The 22,225-nt window shown below is 37.6% G+C and overlaps 1 protein-coding gene across 1 annotated transcript in view; it reads left to right on the top strand.

Annotated features, from left to right (window-relative positions):
* Positions 1-22,225, top strand: part of DNAJC13 (DnaJ heat shock protein family (Hsp40) member C13) — a 115,083-nt gene that overhangs the window by 72,928 nt on the left and 19,930 nt on the right. The window contains exons 33-46 of the mRNA XM_081105920.1: positions 78-232; positions 2,658-2,859; positions 4,092-4,207; positions 5,345-5,423; positions 6,093-6,228; positions 8,725-8,909; positions 9,328-9,402; positions 12,595-12,714; positions 13,860-14,039; positions 14,733-14,900; positions 16,929-17,042; positions 18,258-18,374; positions 19,698-19,875; positions 21,591-21,682. Coding sequence (XP_080962046.1) covers positions 78-232; positions 2,658-2,859; positions 4,092-4,207; positions 5,345-5,423; positions 6,093-6,228; positions 8,725-8,909; positions 9,328-9,402; positions 12,595-12,714; positions 13,860-14,039; positions 14,733-14,900; positions 16,929-17,042; positions 18,258-18,374; positions 19,698-19,875; positions 21,591-21,682 — 1,917 coding nt within the window. The remainder of the gene's footprint in view (positions 1-77; positions 233-2,657; positions 2,860-4,091; positions 4,208-5,344; positions 5,424-6,092; positions 6,229-8,724; positions 8,910-9,327; positions 9,403-12,594; positions 12,715-13,859; positions 14,040-14,732; positions 14,901-16,928; positions 17,043-18,257; positions 18,375-19,697; positions 19,876-21,590; positions 21,683-22,225) is intronic.

Here is a 22,225-nt window from a genome sequence, read left to right as displayed (position 1 = left end):
CTAGTTTTCTTAAATGTTCGCCAAAAAATTGAAAGATAGCTTTACTGTTTCTGACTACATGTTGTTTTGTTTTAAAGTCGAAAGGACAAGACATTTTTCAAAGAAGTATACTTGGGCACATCCTACCAGAAGCAATGGTTTGTTACTTAGAAAATTATGAGTCTGAAAAGTTTTCTGAGATTTTTCTTGGAGAATTTGACACACCAGAAGCAATCTGGAGCAGTGAAATGAGGTAAGTACTCAGTTGATTGTATTTTATACTCAGAATCTTTGCCCCTTGCTGTCTCATTTGACTCTTATTAAAAGAACTGCTTTTACTAGTGTCATAATCTAAAGCTACAGCAGTCATTGGTATCAAATCAGTTTTGACATGTTTGACAAAATTACTGTGACCTTAATAGAGCTTTGTATAAAAGTGTAGACCCTGTTATCATTGGTGCTTCTTAAGTCAGTTTGTAGAACTGGTACGATTTCAGGCAATGAACTAATATATATTTATGGAATATGTGCAGATATAATCAAAACACAGTTCTTGGATATTTGGAAATAGAACTGTACTCCACTAATTAAAAAGTGTGCCCATATAAAATGAACCATACCAGAGAGATTCTAAATTCATTTTAGAATGAGGATTCCATAGCCAGAACATTTTGACGTTAATCTGGAGATTAGGGTTCCTAACAATGCTTGTTAGGAGGAGAATGCCATAGGAAAAGCTGATGGAAACATAGAAAAAGGAGAAGCCCAGAAGCAGATGTAGTGTTCAGACAGGTTTTGTGCAGGAAAGACTTGGCACTTGAAAGTTCCAGTGTCAAGGCCACCTCTGGAGAATCACTCAGTCCTCTCAGCTGGATGCCATTTGACCTTCTGAGTCAGTCATTCACTCTCCTTTGGCTGACTTCACACTCACAGTATCACCTGCTGGTTATCATTTGTATCCTCCCATAGGTTGACCTATAGGCTTGGCATGTGCTAGCCACCAATTTGAATATATTCTGTATGATTGTCATATTTTTCTTTAGGAAAAAAATGTATAGGAATATAAAGTTTACAACACAGTTTTTCTATGTAATGTTTTTCTTCTGAAATTTATTATTATGCATCCTCCATCTGAAAAATGTAACTCTCTGAGTACTGATCAAATCAAGTTTCTGCTTAGCTGAGGGCCAGATCCCAAATGTGGTTAAATTGACTAAAGTAAATACCAAGCAGTGAGCTTCTTTGGGATGATAGCTAATTGAGTTCCCTGGCTATGCCCATGTGCTGCATGCAGATTTCTTATCATTTGACCATCTCATGACTGATTTTTCAGTAGCAATGACTTATAATAGGAAGGACTGGTAATATCAGCCTTTCTTTCTGTGGCCTTCTTTGAGGTAGGCATCCTATCTAATAATAGAGAAACATGGTAATTAACCATAACTTCGCTACCCTTTCCATTGGCTAATCAGCGAGATATGCAAATTAACTGCCAACCAGGATGGCAGCCGGCAGCCAGGCAGCTGAAGCGAACAGGAGGCTTGCTTACTCCAGTGAAGGAGGAAGCCAAGGTTCCCCGCCTGCTGCTGCTGGGCTCTGAGCTTGCACTCTAAGAAACTATGTTGCAATTATAGAAGCTAAACAAACCCCAGAATCCTGCTTTCAGCCATCAGAGCTGGAGTTGCAACAGAGTTTCAATTATAGAAGCCAAACAAACCCAGATACCTGCTTTCAGCAGCCAAGGTCTCAGAGTTGGAGCCAAGCCTCAGAGCTAAAGCCGGCTCTCAGCTCCAGTGACAGCCATAGAAGGTAAATAAATCCCAGAATGAAAAAAAGGAAAAAAGGAGAGGTTGGGAGCTTCAGTCACCCGCCAGCCTGAAAACGGCCCTCAGCCCCTCACTCAGACTGGCCAGGCACCCCAGTGGGGACCCCCACCCTGATCCAGGATACCCTTCAGGGCAAACCAGCCGGCCCCCACCCGTGCACCAGGCCTCTATCCTATATAGTAACAGGGTAATATGCAAACTGACCCTAACAGCAGAAGGAAGGACTGGGAATGACTGGTCACTATGACACACACTGACCAACGGGGCAGACGCTCAATGCAGGAGCTGCCCTCTGGTGTTCAGGGCGCTCTCACATGGGAGGAGCTCTGTTCAGCCACAAGCCAGGCTGATGGCTGCTAGTACAGCAGTGGTGGTGGGAGCCTCTCCTGCCTCCTCAGCAGCGCTAAGGATGTTTGACTGCAGTTTAGGCCTGCTCCCCGCTGGCAAGTGGACATCCCCTGAGGGCTGCTGGGCTGCCAGAGGGATGTCTGCTTGCCATCTTAGGCCCAATCCCCCGGGGAGCGGGCCTAAGCCAGCAAGTGGTCATCCCTTGAGGGGTCCCAGACTGCAAGAGGGCACAGACAAGGCTGAGGGACCCTTCCACTGCCCCCCCCCCGCCCCCCCCAGTGCACAAATTTTTGTGCACCGGGCCTCTAGTTACAAATAAGTTTATATCCATTGAAAGTTTTTATGTAAGTTTAAAATACCCTGAATAACATTCTCAGGATATTCTAAACAAATGAGTTACTCTAAAGAAGGTCCATGTAATTATTTTCCATGATTACCTATCTTAACCTTTTCTTTAAAATCAAATAATCCTTTCATAATGCTTGGATGTTTTTATAATTGTAGGCGCCTCATGATAGAGAAGATCGCTGCCCATCTTGCTGATTTCACACCTCGGCTTCAGAGTAACACGAGAGCACTTTATCAATATTGTCCCATCCCAGTTATCAACTATCCACAACTAGAAAATGAACTATTTTGTAATATTTATTACCTCAAACAACTTTGTGATACACTCCGATTTCCAGATTGGCCAATTAAAGATCCGGTAAGTTAGCAGATTAATTTGTGCCTTCTTAAAGTATAAAAAATAGCCTCTAATCATTTCTGGGTATTTCTTCTGTCAATGCTAGAAGGATAATGGCTTCCTGAAGTATTTCCTCTTACTCTAAGCACCATGTAAAGGGTAGTTCACCAAACTGAAAGATTTAGGTACACACCAAACTGAAAGATTTTTTTTTGAGGGAGTATTAGGATTTTTATAATCTTAAACTTCTGTGACAGAAACGAAATAAACTTAATTTCATGTATATTACACGATTATATACTATATTAACTTGGTGGAAGCTTGTCTCTAGAGCAGATTAAGTTCACAGATGTCAGAGTAAGGTGGTGTGGGACTGAGTCTCAGTTTGGCCTTAGGCAGTAGTACTACTGATACTTATAATAGCAACTATCTCATGTGGTAGTCAGGAGACTATGTGAGAATTTACATAAGATACACAGCACATCTGAGGCAGTATGTGTGACATACTTGTTTGTATAGTAGTATCTACTGCCTGCCTGTCCACAGTGCCCTTGGGACCCCTCCAGTGTGAGCCCTTGGATATCTGCCTGAAGCCTGGAATAAAGTAGGCCTGGCCACCATGTTGGATTATTATTGTGGCAGAGGGTATACCATTATCTTTACCATCAAAAGGTTTCAGAACAGTTACCATTTGTGCCACCAGGCACTGCCTCTTTATAGTGCTCTGACCACATGAAGGCATGTAGATTCTGCTACTTGTTCTGGATTCAACTTGAGATAGTTGAAAAAGTATGGACTTTTTAGTCAGACCTAGGTTTGAGTCCAGCTCCATCACTTAATAACTGAGAAACATGTAGCTATCTCTCAAAATCTCAATCTTTTCATGTATTATTGAGATTTCTATACATGCCCAAGTTTCAGGCTTGATTCCCAGTAGGGGGCAAGCAGGAGGCAGCTGATCAGTTTTTCTCATCAATGTTTTCCCCTCTCTCTTTCTCCTCCCTCTCCTTCACCCATTCTCTCTCAAAAAAAAAAAAAAATCAATAAAAATATATTTTAAAAATATATAGTCCTGAGACAAATATCTTACTATTCAACAGTGTTTTGGTTATTTGTATTTCAGAAAGCTGTTAATTGGATAGTCTAGAAATGTCAGTTTAAAGAAATATAGCACAAGGATTTTGTGGCTTGCAAATTATATTCTGAAATAGTTTTATTTTAACAGATATAAATTTTAATCCTCTGTCTTTAAGGTTAAACTTCTAAAAGATACCCTTGATGCCTGGAAGAAGGAAGTAGAAAAGAAGCCACCTACTATGTCAATAGATGATGCTTATGAAGTGCTTAATCTCCCTCAAGGACAGGGACCGTGAGTTACTTTCAGTATTATCTTCTCCCTTCGTCTTGCAGTTCCTGTTATGCATGAGGAAGAGATTTTATAGCAATACTAGAGGCCTGGTGTGTGGGGTTCCTTGGCCTGGCCTGTGCCCTCTCGCAATCCAGGATCCCTCTGGGGGATGTTGGATTGCCAGTTTCAGCCTGATCTCCACAGGCCAGGCCGAGGGACCCCATGGGTGCACAATCTGTGTACTGGGTCTCTAGTATGCATATAAGATCTTTGGTTAATCTCTTTCCGCCCTCTCCTTCCCTCCTCCCCACTTCACTCTGAGATTCATCAGTCTGTTCCATGTTTCCATGCCTGTGATTTCTGCTCCTGCATTGAGAGTTTGCCCCGTCATGGTCAGTGCACATCATAGTTACTGGTTAAACGGTTGAATGGTCACTTAAGCTTTTATATATATAGATATATAGATGCCTGAGACACTAAATGACAGATGCTTTGAAAGATTGCAGATTCACTTTATCAGTGAAATTTTACAGTAGAATAGATATGTTAGAGAAAAATAGTTTAAAAGACATTTTCTTAAGTATAAAATAGAATGTCTACATTTTGGGGAAGATTGATAGTTAAAATGACTCAGAATTATAGAGTTCAAAGTGATATTCTGGAAAATTTTAAAACAATTTCTTCTTCAAACCCCAAATGCTGTTTTGTAATTATAAGTGAATGATAACCTTATAGAGCAGCGGTTCTCAACCTATAGGTAGCAACCCCTCTAGGGGTTGAACAACCTTTCACAAGGGTAGCCTACAACCATTGGAAAAAAACACACATATAATTACATATTGTTTTTGTGATTAATCACTATGCTTTAATTATGTTCAATTTGTAACAATGAAATTGGGGGTCACCACAACATGAGGAACTGCATTAAAGGGTCACGGCATTAGGAAGGTTGAGAACCACTGTTATAGAGGAAAAATGTAGGTTTTATCTTTTATGTGAAAAGAAAGGATAATCTTAAATTTAACTGGGTTTGATTTGACACCATATATATTATCATATACAGTAAAATAAGGTTCTTAAAGTACCATTTTAGGTGATTGCGTAAATATTTTTTCTTGCACCTTACTGTATTCATAAAACAATTTTCCTATTTAACAGGCACGATGAGAGCAAGATCAGAAAAGCTTACTTCAGACTTGCACAAAAGTACCACCCTGACAAGAATCCAGAAGGAAGAGTATGTACTACCTATGGAATTAGGGCTTTTGGGATTGACTTTCTTTTACTCAGTTACTGTTTTAGACAGAAAATAGATATATTCATCCTCTGTGTCAGAATATGCCTCATAATATAACACCCAGGGTGTGTTTAACTTCAAGCCCATGTTTTCTGCATGAATGGTCCTCCCTTAGTTTACCAAAAGCACTACCCTTGAGACTAGCAACTTAGGGATTTTGTTCACATGACTGTTTTAAGTATTAAATGAGATAATGTATGTAAAGCACTTAGCAAAGGGCCTGCAATATAGTACTCAATAAATAGTAGTTCTTATACTTATTTTTATTTTATTTTATTTTTATTTTTATAATAATTTAGGAACTATCTCTAGTATATAGCAGTTTAATATCGTATTTATGGTGTAAACCACCGAGGAAGACATTTTTAGTAAATTATATTGACATCATTGAATAGCTATTTGAAAGGGGCTGGGGGTAAGGGGGTGGATTTCACCTTAAAAGTATACCAGTTAGATTACAGTTGGAATGAATACCTTCATGTAAAACAGAATAAAACAAAAAAATAATAACTGAAGAAGTTATTGGTAAAATACAAACTAGCTGTGTTCATCTCAGTTTTGATTTGAAATGTTCCAAATTAAAAGTTAATTATCTCTGGTTACATACAGGATATGTTTGAGAAAGTAAATAAAGCATATGAATTTTTATGTACCAAATCAGCAAAAATAGTGGATGGACCAGATCCAGAGAATATAATTTTAATTCTGAAAACGCAGAGCATTCTCTTCAACCGTCATAAAGAAGGTAAGCATGTGTTGTTTTCAAATTTTCATTTACCCTCCACCATGTTACTTTCTGAATATTAAAATTAGAATATTAAAATATTCTACAGCATATTTTAATAGATTTATAATTATTACTGCAAAAGGCTTTTGAAATTATATTTTAGATATAGCAAGAGTAGTTTTTCATAGGAAGGTTCAAAATGGTGCTTATTTTATATCTATGTTTTTCAATATTTTGCATTCCAACAAGATTTCAGTATTCCTTCCTGAAGGACATTTGTATTCTGTGGAGTTACTTGCTAATTTTTTATCTTTAGCCATTTAGCAGCAAACATATAAATGAGATCTAAAAGGGGTCTGACAGTGTTTGATTCAAAGATGATTCAGTGTTCTTAAATCACATATAAAAGACTCTGCCCATCATGACTCCAAAAGCCTCTAAAGGTTGAAAATGCCAAGAGTGTTTTGGTCTTTAAAAGAGCAATAGAAACTTTTGAAATGACTGTATACTTCCTATTAACCTTTTATTTCCTATGAAATGACTGTATACTTCCTATTAACCTTTTATTTCCTATGGTAGCTGTAAAAACCCTCAGTTTGAAAACCACTGTTACAGCTTAAGAAGTTGTGATTGCAGGGTACAGTGTTACTGGGAATTTTCAGCATGTTTGTATTCCATTTGTGGTAACTAACAGTGGCAGCCAAAAAGCTGTGTATGTTGAAAACTTTGAAGACTTTTATGTTGGGGAGTTACGTTCAATATGGCAGATGTCCATTGGCTTTGGGACTGAACTTGGTTTATAGCACCAAGTGGAAGATCCATTTGCTCTGCAGAGTAATGTTGGGAGAAAAGGAAGAGAGGCCAAAGTGGGTCGGGGATTTGTTGGTGGTTGGGGGTGGGGGGGTTGGGGGAGGGATCTGACATAAGCAGGTGGGACACTGGGTAATTGAGGGCAAGTGAAGTTGCAGTTTAGGTACATATTGGAGGGGACAGCATGGGGATCTAGCAATTGGGTCATTAGAGAGTAGTGACTAATTGGTTCACTTCTGCATATGAATTGAATAGAACAGATTTGTAAGCATTTAGTTATTTGTTATTTATTACTTATCAGCATGAGTCTAAAGGCATCTTTTTCAAACCATTTGTTTTTTGTTTAATATTTTTTTATTGATTTCAAGGAGGAAGGTAGAGGAAGAGAGAGATAGAAACATCAACGATGAGAGAGAATCATTGATTGGCTGCCTCATGCATGCCCCCTACTGGAGATGCAGCCCACAACCAGGACATGTGCCCTGACCGGGAATTGAATCATGACCTCCTGGTTCATAGGTTGAAGCTCAACCACTGAGCCATGCCAGCCGGGCCATTGGTTATTTTTTAGTGGCTGATAACCCTGTACTAGTCACAGGTGAGGTGCAGTTGTGGCTCACAGTTGGTTTGTTATCTAAGTCAGAATGTTTTTTCACACTGCGTTTTCCACTTTTCCCAGGCTTGTTTATGCCCAGTGAGCTTGGGGTGGGGGACCTGGTCTGTTAGGCTTAAAATGTATCCATTGTTCTTTCTTGCCACATATATGTATGTACGTGTTAGGATTACTAGAACCAGTTGCAGGAGGCTTTTTTTAAAAAGCCATTTTAGAAATGCGTTTACTTAAGGCAAATTATTGGTCATAATCAAAAGGCAAAAGCTCTATGCTGATTTCAAGTGGGATTATAGAGGCTCTTATAAAGTCACAGTCTCTTTTGCTCTAGAATAAATTATATTCAGTATTTTTAAATGTTCATTTTATGATAACTGATGAAACAGAAAGAAAAGTACACTTGTTATTCAGAAAGTAGAATATAAAATATTCACTCATTTAAATCAAATGTCTGCCCGGCTGATGTGACTCAGTTGTTGAGCTTCTACCTGTGAACCTGGAGGTCACAGTTCGATTCCTGGTCAGAGTACATGCCCGGGTTGCAGGCTCAGTCCCCGGTTGGGGTCCAGGAGGCAGCAGATCAATGATTCTCTCTTATCATTGATATTTCTATCTCTCTGTCCCTCTCCCTTCCTCTCTGAAATCAAGAAAAATATATTTTAAAAAATAAATAAATCAAATTCCTCTCTTTTCTTTACAAAGAATTATGGAAATCATGATTGTTAATACAGTCTCTGGTGTGTTGGCTGTGTCTTGCTGTCTGAGATCAGGTGAAAAGTTGCAAAAATCACATGGGACAACATAGAAACTCAATATGCTGCAAGGGATCAAACACTAAATTCAGTTAACCTATCAGAAAATATTCTTTTACAAGTGGAAACATTTTAGAGAAATCAACCAAATAAGTTTGCTAAAGAAGAAAAGATCCAAGGGATTTGTAATTGTTTTAATTTCTTTTTATAAACTAGAATTAAAAGACATTTAAGATGTTGAATATCATTTTTTAATGCAATGTAATTGAACAGTGTCTAAATTAACTAAATTAGTTTTTATTTTGTTTGTTGTTTTCCCAACACTAACTTTGGTTATTTCAGATTTACAGCCTTACAAATATGCAGGATACCCCATGCTGATTAGGACTATAACCATGGAAACTTCAGATGACCTCCTTTTCTCAAAAGAATCACCTTTGTTGCCTGCTGCGGTAGAACTGGCTTTCCACACTGTCAACTGCTCAGCCCTCAATGCTGAAGAGCTCCGACGGGAGAATGGAATTGAGGTAATATGGATGACCTTGGCGTTTACTTTCCAGCTAGTTTAGTTATATTGTATGACTCCTGGCAATAGAGAATTCACCAAGTACAAATAGTTGGTATAGTTTGTATAATTTATGTCAACAGATAACAGTGTTACAGTCCCTATATTCTGGTATCAAAATTAAAGGTAGAAATGGAGCTTTATTTCATGTGAATTGGAGAGTATTAGATTCAAAATTGATAAACTTAATATTACTTACAAAGTAGCTTTTTGGGACCACTTAAAAAGAAACTTTTAGGAGCCCTTTGTTTACTTGTTTATTTAACAAATATTAATTGAGCAAACATTTACTTAACCAAGTATCTAATATTCCTACTAGAAAAGGCTTTTCAGACTTCAAGTCAGAATGGGAACTTAATGGTTGGCTTCTTTCTTTGCAGGTGTTACAAGAGGCATTTAGTCGCTGTGTGGCTGTCTTGAATCGTTCTAGTAAACCAAGTGACATGTCAGTACAGGTGAGGCTAGTTTCTGATGTTTTGCTGAAAATCTTTGGTTCCTTTGGTGTTCTGATATTTGCTGAAAACCTTTGATGTGGTGTACACATATTACTCTAATCTCTGCCTTCATCTTCACATGGCATTCTTCGTGTGTGTGTGTGTGTGTGTGTGTGTGTGTGTGTGTGTGTGTCTCTGTCTTGGTGGCTAAATTTTCTCTTTTTATAAGGACACATATTCTATTGCGTTAGAGTCCATCCTAATGACCTTATCTTAACTTGATTACTTCTATAAAGATGCTTTTTCCAAGTAAGGTCACATTCTGAGGTACTTGGGAGTTAAGATTTAACATATCTTATAGGGAAGACACAATTTGACCCATACATTGATATTGCAAGAAAGAGATGAAATCAGGAAAGAATAAGGAATACTGTAAGGGAAAGTTTCAGGAAATAGAGCTCACAAATCCAGGAACTTCTAAGTCTAATAAAAGTAAAGGGAAAAACTGAGAAATGTCTTGAGGAACGAACACCAAATAAAACTTCACACTGCAGCAATAATTAAACCATAATTAAGCCTTTGATTTCTAGGTGTTCATTTTGTATCTTGCTACATTGCCAAAGTCATTTATTAAATCTAGTAATTTTTTGGTGGAGTTTTTAGGTTTTCTATGTACACTTTCATATCATCTGCAAATAATCTCCTTTCCAATTTGGATGCCTTTTATTTTTCCTTCTTGTCTGATCGCTATGGGTAAAACTTCCAGTACTATATTGAATAACAGTGGTGAAAGTGTACATCCCTGTCTTGTTCCTGTTCTTATGGGGAATACTTTTGGTTTTTGCCCATTAAGAAGGATATTGGCTCTAGATTTGTTATATATGGCCTTTATTATGTTGAGATCTGATCCCTCTATTCCCACTTTGCTGAGAGTTTTTATAAAAATAGGTGTTGGATTTTGTCAAATGCTTTTTCTGTGTCAATTGATATGATCATGTGGTTTTTGTCTTTCAATTTGGTTATGTGATATATCACATTAATTGATTGTGAATATTGTACCAGCCTTGCATCCATGGAATAAATCCCGCTTGGTCATGGTGTATTTTATACAACAACAACAAAATAAAACGTATGGTTCCAAGAGAATTATACTATACCCTGTTCAAACTTTAAATCTATGAGAACCACTTGGAGGGCTCTTTAAACCATGGGTTCTGAGCATCACCTCCCCGTCCCCTGCCCACAGTTTCTGATTCAGTGGGTCTGGCATAGGGGCCTGAGAATATGCTTTTTTATCAGATTGTCAGGTGCTGATGGCCTATATATCACACTTTTAAGAACCACTGCACTGCTGAAACCGGTTTGGCTCAGTGGATAGAGCGTCGGCCTGCGGACTGAAGGGTCCCGGGTTCGATTCCAGTCAAGGGCATGTACCTGGGTTGCGGGCACATCCCCAGTGGGAGATGTGCAGGAGGCAGCTGATCGATGTTTCTCTTTCATCGATGTTTCTAACTATCTATCTCTCTCCCTTCCTCTCTGTAAAAAATCAATAAAATATATTTAAAAAAAAAAAAAAGAACCACTGCACTAAATTGCTTGTGATCTATTGGCTTTGTTTGTCTCTCTTAAGATAGAGAATAATATAATGAACCCTTATGTCCCCATTACACAGTTACAAATATTTGCCATTTTGCCATTCTTATTTCACGTCCTCCCCTGCCTAATTTCCTTTTCTGTCTCCCTCCCTCAACCATAGTATTTTAATTGGCTTATTTTCTGTTATGGTTATAATAGTTGAATTCTTTGATAGAAATTCCATCAAGAATTCATTAAGATCATTATAGAATGCATCTTGTTTATGCCAGCAAAATTTAGAACATAAAACAATTGAGTATAAGCTTTTTGAGTTTCAGCCTCTACTTTGAAGTACAGTACATAAGTAGAACTCTGGTTCTACAATGTTAATACTCTGGACAAAAATGTTTTAATCCAGAGATTGGCAAATATTTTTTTTTTAATTCTCACCCAAGGATATATATTTTTCTTTTTCATTGCTTTTTAGAGACAGTGAAAGGGAGGAGAGAGAGAGAGAGAGAGAGGCAAAAAACTTTATGTGAGCGAGTCAGATCGATTGGTTGCCTCCCACACCAGCCCCGACTGGAGCCAGGATTGAACCTGCAACCCAAGTATGTGCCCTGAATGGGAATTGAATCTGCAACCCTTCCATGACTGGGCTGATGCTCTAACCCAGCGGTTCTCAACCTTTGGGGGTCGAACGACCCTTTCACAGGGGTAGCCTAAGACCATCGGAAAACATATATAATTACATATTATTTTTGTGATTAATCACTATGCTTTAATTATGTTCAGTTTGTAACAATGAAATTGGGGGTCACCACAACATGAGTAACTGTATTAAAGGGTCACGGCATTAGGAAGGTTGAGAACCACTGCTCTAACCATTGAGCAACACCAGCCTGGGCAGCAAACTTCCTATATAATAAAAGGCTAATATACAAATCGACTGAACGGAGGTATGACTAGTCATTATGACATGCACTGACCACCAGGGGGCAGTTGCTCAATGCAAGACCTGCCCCCTGGTGGTCAGTGCACTCCCACAGGGGGAGCACCGCTCAGCCAGAAGCCAGGCTCATGACTGGCAAACACAGCAGCGGTGGCAGGAGCCTTTCCCACCTCTGTGGCAGTACTATGGATGCCTCGGGGGATGTCCGACTGCCAGCTTAGGCAGACATCCCCTGAGGGGTTCTGGACTACAAGAGGATGCAGGCTGGGCTGAGGGGATCCTCTCCACCCCACCCCCACCTCCCGCCCCCCACCCCCAAGTGCACCGGGCCTCTAGTTTTTTTATAAAGGGCCAGAGAGTAAACATTTGAGGCTTTCAGGCTCCATACAGTCTCTGTTGAACTTTATGTTTTTTTAGTAACTCTTTAAAAATGTGAAAACCTTAGCTCCCTGGCCATATAAAGACAGCCCCAAGGTTGATTTGGTCATGTACCATAGTGGCCATGATGTGGCAACCTTACATCTACAGAAAATCTTAACCACAAATACTAGTGATTTAATAGATATATTCTGTTCAATTTTGGAGCGATATTAAGTATTCACGAATCTTTGCTGATTTGACTCCCACTGTCTTAAGCAAGGAATACACAAGTGACTTCTTTTTTTACTCTGTTGTGTTGTCTGCAGGTATGTGGACACATAAGCAAATGCTATAGTGTGGCTGCTCAGTTTGAAGAATGCCGAGAGAAGATTACAGAAATGCCTGGCATCATCAAGGATCTCTGTCGGGTGCTGTATTTTGGCAAGGTAGAGTTCATCTTTAATGCTTTCTGATAGAGCTGGCAATGAGTTTTCTTTTCAAGTAGCCAGACTCGGGTTTATAAACAAGTTGTTTTCTCCAAATTATTATTTTCTTTTAATTCTCACCCAAGGATATATTTTCATTGATCTTGAGAGAGAGAAACATCGACATGAGAGAGAAACATTGATCAGTTGCTTCCCGCACATTCCCCGACTGGGGATAGAACCCACAATCTAGGTATGTGCCCTGACCAGGAATCGAACCTGCAACCTTTGGTGCACAAGCCAATGCTTTAACCAACTGGCCATTATTTTTAAGTAAATTATTTGGATCTCTAATAGCATTTTTCACAGAAGCATTGCTGTCAATGAAGGCTTTTGTTCCTAAGCTGGCCCACAAAGAATGAGACTAGTGATACAGCTAAAGAGAAATGGGTCTCATCTGAGCATTAAGAGAAAGGTAGAGAAGAAAGAGAAGACTAGACTAAATAAGTCTCATGAGAGTAAAGGACCACATAAAACCCGAAACTTAGCCAAGTCACTTCCTCATGGGAAGAAAGTCCAGTTTAGAGATCTGAGAGTTGACTGTTTCTTCCTACTCCAGTACCGCTGAGGGAAGGAGAGATTTCTTGGGTGACTGACAGAGTAAGAGACGTACTGGAATAGAACAGGATTGGGGTGCTGATGCTGGGCTAGGGTATCTTGAAATAAGGGAATCTGATGAAAACATGTCCTCAATTATATTTACTTGATGTCCTTAGAAGTATTTAGCAAGAACAAACTGAGTGACAGAAATGAATTTGTACACCTGCACTAAAGATATTGATAAACTTAAACTGGTTGGCATGTGAGTTGCTGTTAATGCCTTGTTACTATTTTTAGAAATTAAAATTGAATAAGTGAAATGAAGAAAACGATTCCCAAGTTTCTGAGCACTAGCCTCAAAGATAGTAATTCTGTGTTTTGTCACAGGGTCACTTTTAATTTTGGATTTTAAAGGATATAGGATTCAAATTTAAATTGGAGATAAAAATAGAAGAGGAGGTAAATATTTTGCATAATAAGATAGTTAGCTTGCCATACATTCACATCCAATTTCTCTTGGGAGCTTTTTAACTCTATAATTAATTCAATTATTCTTATTCTCTCAGAGTATTCCACGGGTGGCCGCTCTTGGGGTAGAGTGTGTCAGTTCTTTTGCTGTGGATTTCTGGCTACAGACACACCTGTTTCAAGCTGGTATTTTGTGGTATATGCTTGGTTATCTGTTTAATTATGACTACACCCTGGAAGAGAGTGGCATTCAGAAAAGTGAAGAAACAAACCAGCAGGTAACTTTAACTGCTTTAATATTACATTTGAACTCAAGCCATAGGTTAATGCAAAGCAAAGCTTCAGCTATCCAGAACCTCCAAGGCATACACTGTTTTTCAGAGATAACTAAGTTTATTGCTCTTTAATCCTCCAAACTATTTTTTATCTTAACCGGGATTCAAGGCAAGGGAATTTGTAGTAGCATATACTGGATACAACTTAATTTTTTCTTGATTACTCAGCATCACCTGTAGGATTGCAAAATTACGCTTTTGTAACACAGGAAAATATAACGATACTGTTGGGGCTAGCTCCCCCAAACACTTGAGTGCTTACCTGAATTTTACATATATTTTTTTCTATCTATACTTTTGTATTTACTGTCATTCATTATTCATTTTGTTATTTGTATGTGTCTTTAGCAGTCAAATCTACCTGCTTGTATCCTATTCCTTACCCTATCCCCAGATGTGCTTCTTCCCGTTATCTACAAGATACTGTTTTGGTAGAAATGAACTCACAGATTCTGATGCTCTTTTGTATAGGTACAAGAGTAACCTCTAATGCATAAACTCAATAATATCAGTGTTAGGGACTCCTGTGCCTTTTTTGGTTGTTAGCTTTCTGCTTTTTAAATGTGTCCCGTACAGTTAATTGTGTTATTAATGTAAGAGAGCAGATCCACTTTAATGTCTTAATTTTTTAAACAGGAAGTAGCCAACAGCCTTGCCAAACTGAGTGTCCGTGCTCTCAGTCGCCTTGGAGGGTATCTGCCTGAAGAACAAGCAACTCCAGAAAATCCAACCATCAGGAAAAGTTTATCTGGCATGCTGACACCCTATGTTGCTAGAAAACTTGGTGTGGTTAGTACTACTGAGGTATGTGCTTACAGGTAGCCTGGCTTTTGATGACTATTGCAAAATCCTTTAAATAACACAGGAACATAGCAAAGTTGAGTGCTGCAGGAATACTAAAAATTGACAATGTTTATATGCTTGTTCTCTCAGCCAAGAAATGTAGTTTATTGTGTATTGATGCTAATGATCTAGCTCTACAAGAGCAGCCTTTTTGTAAGTGTAAATTAACTTCACATTTCTCAGTTGTGGAGCTACCATAATTGTGTGTTTTTTATCCTCACCTGAGGACTTTATTTTATTTTATTGATTTTTAGAGAGAGAAACGTTGGTCACTTGCCTCCTGTATGTGCTCTAACCAGGGATCAAACCCACAACCTTTTGGTGCACGGGACCACGCTCCACCAACTGAGCCACCCAGCCAGGGCAGAGCCACCGTAATTCTTAACTAGTCTTTTTCCTTGGAATTAGAAGGGACTGGACTGGAGTGGTGTTTCACAATGGGCAGAGGACTGGGAGGCAGGAGACCCAGAGTCTATTTTTAGTTGTTTCTCCGCTTTACCTTATTTAGGCGCAGGTGTGAAGTCCTAAAGGTAAATGCACACACACATGCATTCGTGACAAAAGTAAGTCTGACCTTGGCAGACCTCCCAACTTGGGCCTTTTTTGTGAGGATCACTGAGAAACCACCTACAAATGTAGCATTAGAGAATTAATCTATAGAAGTCCATTCAGTAGACTACTGTGAAGCTTAAATTGTATAGGTATATTTAAATAAAGGCATTCGAAGATGTTTAAAGTGTTTCAGGTGAAAAGACTAAACCCATTTTTGTATATTAAAAAGAAATGAAAAGATGGTGAATCTGTACCAATCTGTTTAAGTGTAGTTTTCCCTGAATGGCAGAATTGCAGACTATTTTAATATTATTTTTATATTCTCTAGTGATTGTTTAATACTTTTGTGTAAAAAAAAATAAAGCCCTCAGGGTTTTACTGGTAAATGTAAAGTATTTTTAGAACTTATAAATAGCTTCTTTGTTTTTAATCCAATCTAAATGGGTCTGGTTCTAGTGCTGGGCATTGCTTTTTGGTGCCCCTGAACAAGAGGGAAGAGCTTTAGGTGTCACTTTTTGTTCTTTTTCTGGACTTTGTGTTTATTAATGTGATGGGTTTTGCTGATTAAAAACTAGCAAGTTGTTGATTATCGCTACAGGAAAAAAGAACTAGTAGCACTTCAAAATGTTGGCCTGAACTTCATCTGGACATATTAAATGCTTATTTTAAACTGCTAATTCTCAAAGTTTTACAGTTTTCCTACTGATATATTTTTTCAGTCATTTTTCTTAACATTTGAAAACAAAGGTTGGGTGTCTTTGTAGAAGATGGAGGTATTAACCCCTGCTTTCCTCCTGGCATAGAGCTTGTAAATGTGAACTGTGTAACAGTTTTACTAAAACATGTATAGGAAAGTCAAATGTCTATGTATAGTTACTATGGAGGAGAGCAAAGTGGAGGGAAAGCACAGTGGGTAGGGAAGCAGTCATAGCTATGTCTGCAGAACTGTTCTCTGCAATTTGGTATTAGGGCTTAGCCTACAAAACCGGCACTGACTCTGCTTGTACATTTTATTTCCTTTCCTAGGAGTATGCTTCATAAAGATTTAGATTTTTGTTTTCAAATAAATGTGTATAAAGGCAGTATGGTTCCTTTTAAGCTTATGTTTACTGAGTTTATTAAATACTTTAACACAGTATGTTGTGTCATTTTCACCAAAGCAGAGCCAATGTTAAGTCAGACGGATTCAAATTTGAATCCCGGCTTCACCACTTAAGGATTGTGAGACCTGGAACACATAGTTTGCCCTCTCTCGGCCGTAGTTTTTCTCAGGTGCACATGCATTATAGTATCAGACTTGTTAGAATGATTGAGATGCCTGTTACTGAGCTCCGTTCTACTTACAGCGCCTGTCACCACACGTAATAGATAATTTTAGTAAACGATAAGTTCATTATTTTTTTTTCTAAATGTTAGAAAACTTACTCTGTTTCCTAGATTTTGAAGATGCTTAACAGCAACACAGAGAACCCCTATTTGATATGGAACAATTCTACAAGGGCAGAGCTACTTGAATTTCTTGAATCCCAACAAGACAACATGATTAAAAAAGTAAGTTACTGTTTGAAAAGTTTCTTGGGTAACTTACTCTGATGGAATCTCTGGAAATGTAACTTAGCATTGACAAAGCAGAAGCCCATTTCTCCATTTGGTGTTAATTAAACCTATATATATCTTTTTGCCACCTAATACTTGGCGCATTTAAGAATACTTACTATTGTATTTAATAATACATTGAGATTTGTTATTGTTGTTTTTGTCACCACTAATATATACGTATCTTCTATTTTAACCAGTTTTTGCACCCAGAAGCCCTGCTATATTATTCTTTCCAGCCTCTTTTCCCCAGTAAATCAAAATTGCTTTTGGTATCAAAATTGAATAATTTCTCCTATTCTGATACCTTTCAGTGGAGAAGTGGTTAAGCCATTAAATACAACAACAAAAAACAACCAGTAGGATGAAAAATATGGAGAAAACCTGGATAATACATATACTAGATGATTGGGTTTTGACTTTATTTGTTGTTGTTAATCCTCACCCAAGGATATTTTTTCCATGGATTTTTAGAGAGCGTAGAGGAAGGGAGGAAGGGGGAGATAGAGAGAGAGAGAAGTTGATTTGTTGCCTATTATACACACCCCGACTGGGGATCAAACCCACAACCTAGGCATGTGCCCTGACCTGCAACTGCAGCCTTTTTGGTGTACAGGATGATATTCCAACCAATTGAGCCTCCTGGCCAGGCTCTCCCATTTCTCTTTTTTGTCTTTTTACTTTACTTTAAATGGAAACTCTTCTTGATTTCTCAACCTATTTATTCAGAGACCTTGTTTTCCAGCACTTCATTTAATATATTATTTTTTAAGCCAGTAAAAATGTCACCCTATATCTGACTAGGCCCAATGCCTGCTGAGTGGAGTGAGAAGAGCCAAGTGTCATACTTGCTTTATGAACACTAGCCCTAAGACACTTCATTGACTGACCTCTGTGATCTTTTGAAATTTTAAAATGAGTAATAATATTAGTCTTTGACTAGAAAATAACAATTCTACACCCATTCCAGAGCCCATATTACTACTTAATAAACCTTATAATTGCCATGGGTGCTGTCTCTGTATCCCACCACATTTTTTCCCTCTGAAAAATGAGTGGTTCTTTTAAGTTACTTATCTGATGTTATTAAACTGAATATGTGGATAGATTCATAAACTAGACACTAATGATTCTGATGCACATCTAACAGTCTGTTTTCTTTTTTTAAAGGGTGATTGTGACAAAACTTATGGATCCGAATTTGTCTATAGTGATCACGCCAAAGAACTTATTGTAGGCGAGATTTTTGTTAGGGTATATAATGAAGTCCCTACTTTCCAGCTAGAGGTAAGCTCTCTATTAGTTTTGTCTGATACTTTTGCTCATTTGACCACACTGTGTACATGGAAGTAATTCGTGTTCTTTGCCAAATGCTTTATACCAGCCTGGCTATGTGATGGGGTGACCATTGATAATGTATGAGCCTCTTTACTTTGAATGTTGAAGAATTTATTTTGTGGATTCATTAATAAGTTATTCCTTGCCCAGCTGTTCCTTATGTTACGCATAATGCTCTCCAACTGTCATGTATATATGCCTTCAACTTACTAGTCTCTCTTGCACACTCAACTCCATCGTGTAGAATATCCTTCTCTGGCCAGTTATTAGACGAAAATAAGAAAATACAGGTGGAGATCAAGTTTTTTGTTGTTGTTGTTGTTTTTTAAATGATGGGGGTCACATCAGCTTGTCAATTCCAGAAGCAAATTGAGGAGCTTCTTTTTCTTCTTAGTACTTAGAGATTGTGTAGGAATATTTTGTTACAGGGTTTTTTTGTTTTGTTTTGGAGAGGATGACAAGGAGGATTTGGTGATTGATTTTTAAGGAGCAAAGAAGTGAAGCTTTTGTTTTAGACTTTGCTCTTAGCATAAAAGGAATTTACTAAACCATAATGTGTATTATTTAGCTGTTAATCAGAATGAATTCAGTGATTTTTAAGATCCCTTTGAAAACTGTCCTTTGAATTTATATTCTAAATATATATAATTTTAAAATGTTAAAATATAACCAAATTGTAGAAGTTACATCTAATGTTATTCATTACTTTTATTGGTAAAGATGAGTGATTCTATAATCTCAGCATTGTTATACTAAAGTTCTCATGGGAGTATATCTGATCTCTAATGTATTGGGACAGAAAATGTTGAAGAACACTTCATAATGTGACGGAATTTTATTTCCCCCTCCCCCAGTTTGTTTTTAAGTCATCATTCGAGGACATCTTTTTTTTTTTTTTTTTTTTTTTCATTGATTCTAGAGAGAGAGGAAGGGAGGGAGAGAAACATCAATGTCAGAGAGAAACATCAATCAGTTGCCTCCCATATGGGTTCCGACCGGGTAATGAACCCACAACCTGGGTTTGTGCTCTGACTGGGAATCGAATCCATGACCCTTTGGTGCATAGGATGATGCTCTACCCACTTAGCAACACCTGCCAGGGCTTTCCCCCCCATTTTTAATCCATAGGTGTATTTATGTGTATATACAGTCACTTTAGTAGCTTGAGTTTTGCTGCTGTTGTTTCGTTGGTTGTTTTTTTGCTATGGAGTCTTTGTTATACATTATTTCTGAAGGCACACATCTCTTTAAATATTTCTCCACTCAACATAGGTTCCAAAAGCGTTTGCTGCAAGTCTCTTGGATTACATAGGCTCACAGGCCCAGTACCTCCACACATTCATGGCTATCACACATGCTGCAAAAGTGGAGTCAGAACAACACGGAGACCGCTTGCCAAGAGTGGAAATGGCTTTGGAGGCTCTGAGAAATGTCATAAAATATAATCCAGGTGTGTGACTATATCCTTGATCAGTTAGATCCTTATAATTAGAGGGCCTGAAAAATCCAATTCTCAGTTTTATCAGGGAAACTTACTTTGCTGTAATGCTATACCTGGCATAACTTTAAGAGTACTTGACCCCATAATCTGTAAACAGTAGGCTGGAAAGATAGGTCAAGGCACCATGTTTATAAGAGTCTCAGTGAGTTGAAAAGGCAGAATAACTTGATAGTGTAAAATTTCAAATTGATGACATAAGTTGATATACCAGTGTAAGTGCTTAAATTAGATTTATTAGGTGATGTAATTTTGCCTCATATGCATATGGACACTCATAGTTTTAAAAAACTGAAGTGTTTGGTGTATAAAATTTTAAATAATGAAAATGTGAAAATTTTTATTTTTAAGCATCTTTAAGAGGACATTTCCAAAAACATCACTCTTGCCTGACTCCAGGGGAGACAGATGAGTGAAAATCTGAATGCTTCTTCCGATTCTAGCTTTGATAACAAATATAGGATATAAAACTTAAAACAATACAAATGGAATTTAAGTTACCTTTAATAATTATCTTTCAGATACTTTTTTGCTCTTTTCAGTATATATTATAATACTATTAAAATTCTGACTTTTTGTTTATTGCCAACAAATTAGTCCAATAAAGCAACAGTAATGAAATGTTCTTAGGAATTTAGTCATTTCCATGGTCTACATTGGGATGTTACTAAAGGCAGTGTTATATTCTCTGAGGAAAACTTCATTTTTTTATTGTTTGTAATTTGGCATAGTAGAATGATATTAGTGGTGTATTAGGTACAAAGTAATTGCAGCAAAGCAGGCTTTTGATTTGGAACTTACAAAAATAGAGGAAGGGCTTGCACAGAAACTGTTTTGATAGCATCTATAAAGTTCATGTATCAGGATCACATGCTCACTTGTAATTTAGAAGTATGGTTTTGTGTCGTTGATGTATTTATAATAATTGTTACCTGTTAAGAAGTGGTTTACAAATGAATTTAAAAGCAACTACTTATAGAATATTTTCAGATCCTTTAAGTTGAGGGATCATAGTGAGTTGTCTTATGGGGCCTTAAAAGATTACAAATTACACTATATGTTTTACCATGTAATAAAAGGAAATACATGCTGAATAAAACCTTAATGTTTAATGTTTTTGTTTTATTGACAAAATGGGAGTGAGTGTGTGGGATTGGGGTTTGAGAAGGGTAGGAATGGAAATAAATTTTACGTATTTTCAGTTATCCCTGTAATATGCATATCAGTTGTTTGTTTGCAGTAAGTCCTCAGGTGGCAGAGTTCTAACTCAGTCTTAAAAGCCAAATGATATCACACTCTCCCAAAGTATAATTAGGTTGGGGTGGGTAGGGTAGCAGCTCTAAGGTCAAGAGATAAAGAGTATAATTACCACCATATACCTTTTATTTTTGAGTTCTGTTTGATAAATTTCTTGTTTTTAGTCTGAGGCTAAAGGTGGGGATGGAAATGGAAACAAGACGAACATAAGAAACTCTAATAGATTAATCTTGCCTAGTATTTACTGTAGCTTAGAGATACTTTACTCAACGTCACATCACAAATATTGAGAAAAGCTTATCAGACCCATAATTGACAGTAAATAATAGTGTGTATTGGTTTTCTGAAGGTTTGAAATTTAGGACACTTCTTAGAAATAAAAAATATAACATTTTATTCTTATTCCTTAGGCTCTGAAAGTGAATGCATTGGGCACTTTAAATTAATATTTTCTCTTCTCCGAGTCCATGGAGCTGGTCAAGTGCAGCAATTGGCTTTGGAGGTAAAAGAATGTACTAAAGCATGTTGCCTTCCCTGCCACTTACTGTGTATGGTGTGAGCCCTGGATAATCGCCATCTGAAGCTAATTGGAAGTTTACATGTTTATTGTGTAGTTTTTTTATTTTCCATTTTGCCTTTAAGTCAAGTGTGGATGTTTTTTAAAGTTTGAATTAATTTACTCATTTTGAAGAGCAAATGTTACACAGTCATAACATTTTCAAGATCATACTCAGTAGTCATTGTCTGCTATGCATTGAAATGCATTATATATTGTCATGTAGTGTGGGTTAAAAATTGACTTTCCTCAGATGTTTAGAATCTAAGAAAAAGTGTCAGGGTTACTCTGATCTTTCTAGAGACATTTGAGATCAGGGACTCTTGCTGGCTACACACTAGGTTTGTGTTCCAGAGAAATGACGAACACCAAATTCAGCCCTGCAGTAATGGGTTAAAAGCTTATTAACTAGCATTTTCTTTTCTTTTTAAACACTTTAAAATATATATTTTTATTGACCTCAGAGAGGAAGGGAGAGAGAAAGATAGA

This window comes from Myotis nattereri, assembly GCF_964212035.1.
Source record: "Myotis nattereri genome assembly, chromosome: 14".
NCBI classification, from domain to species: domain Eukaryota; kingdom Metazoa; phylum Chordata; class Mammalia; order Chiroptera; family Vespertilionidae; genus Myotis; species Myotis nattereri.
Note: the sequence above shows the minus strand (reverse complement) of the source record. Positions and strands in the feature narration are given on the sequence as shown.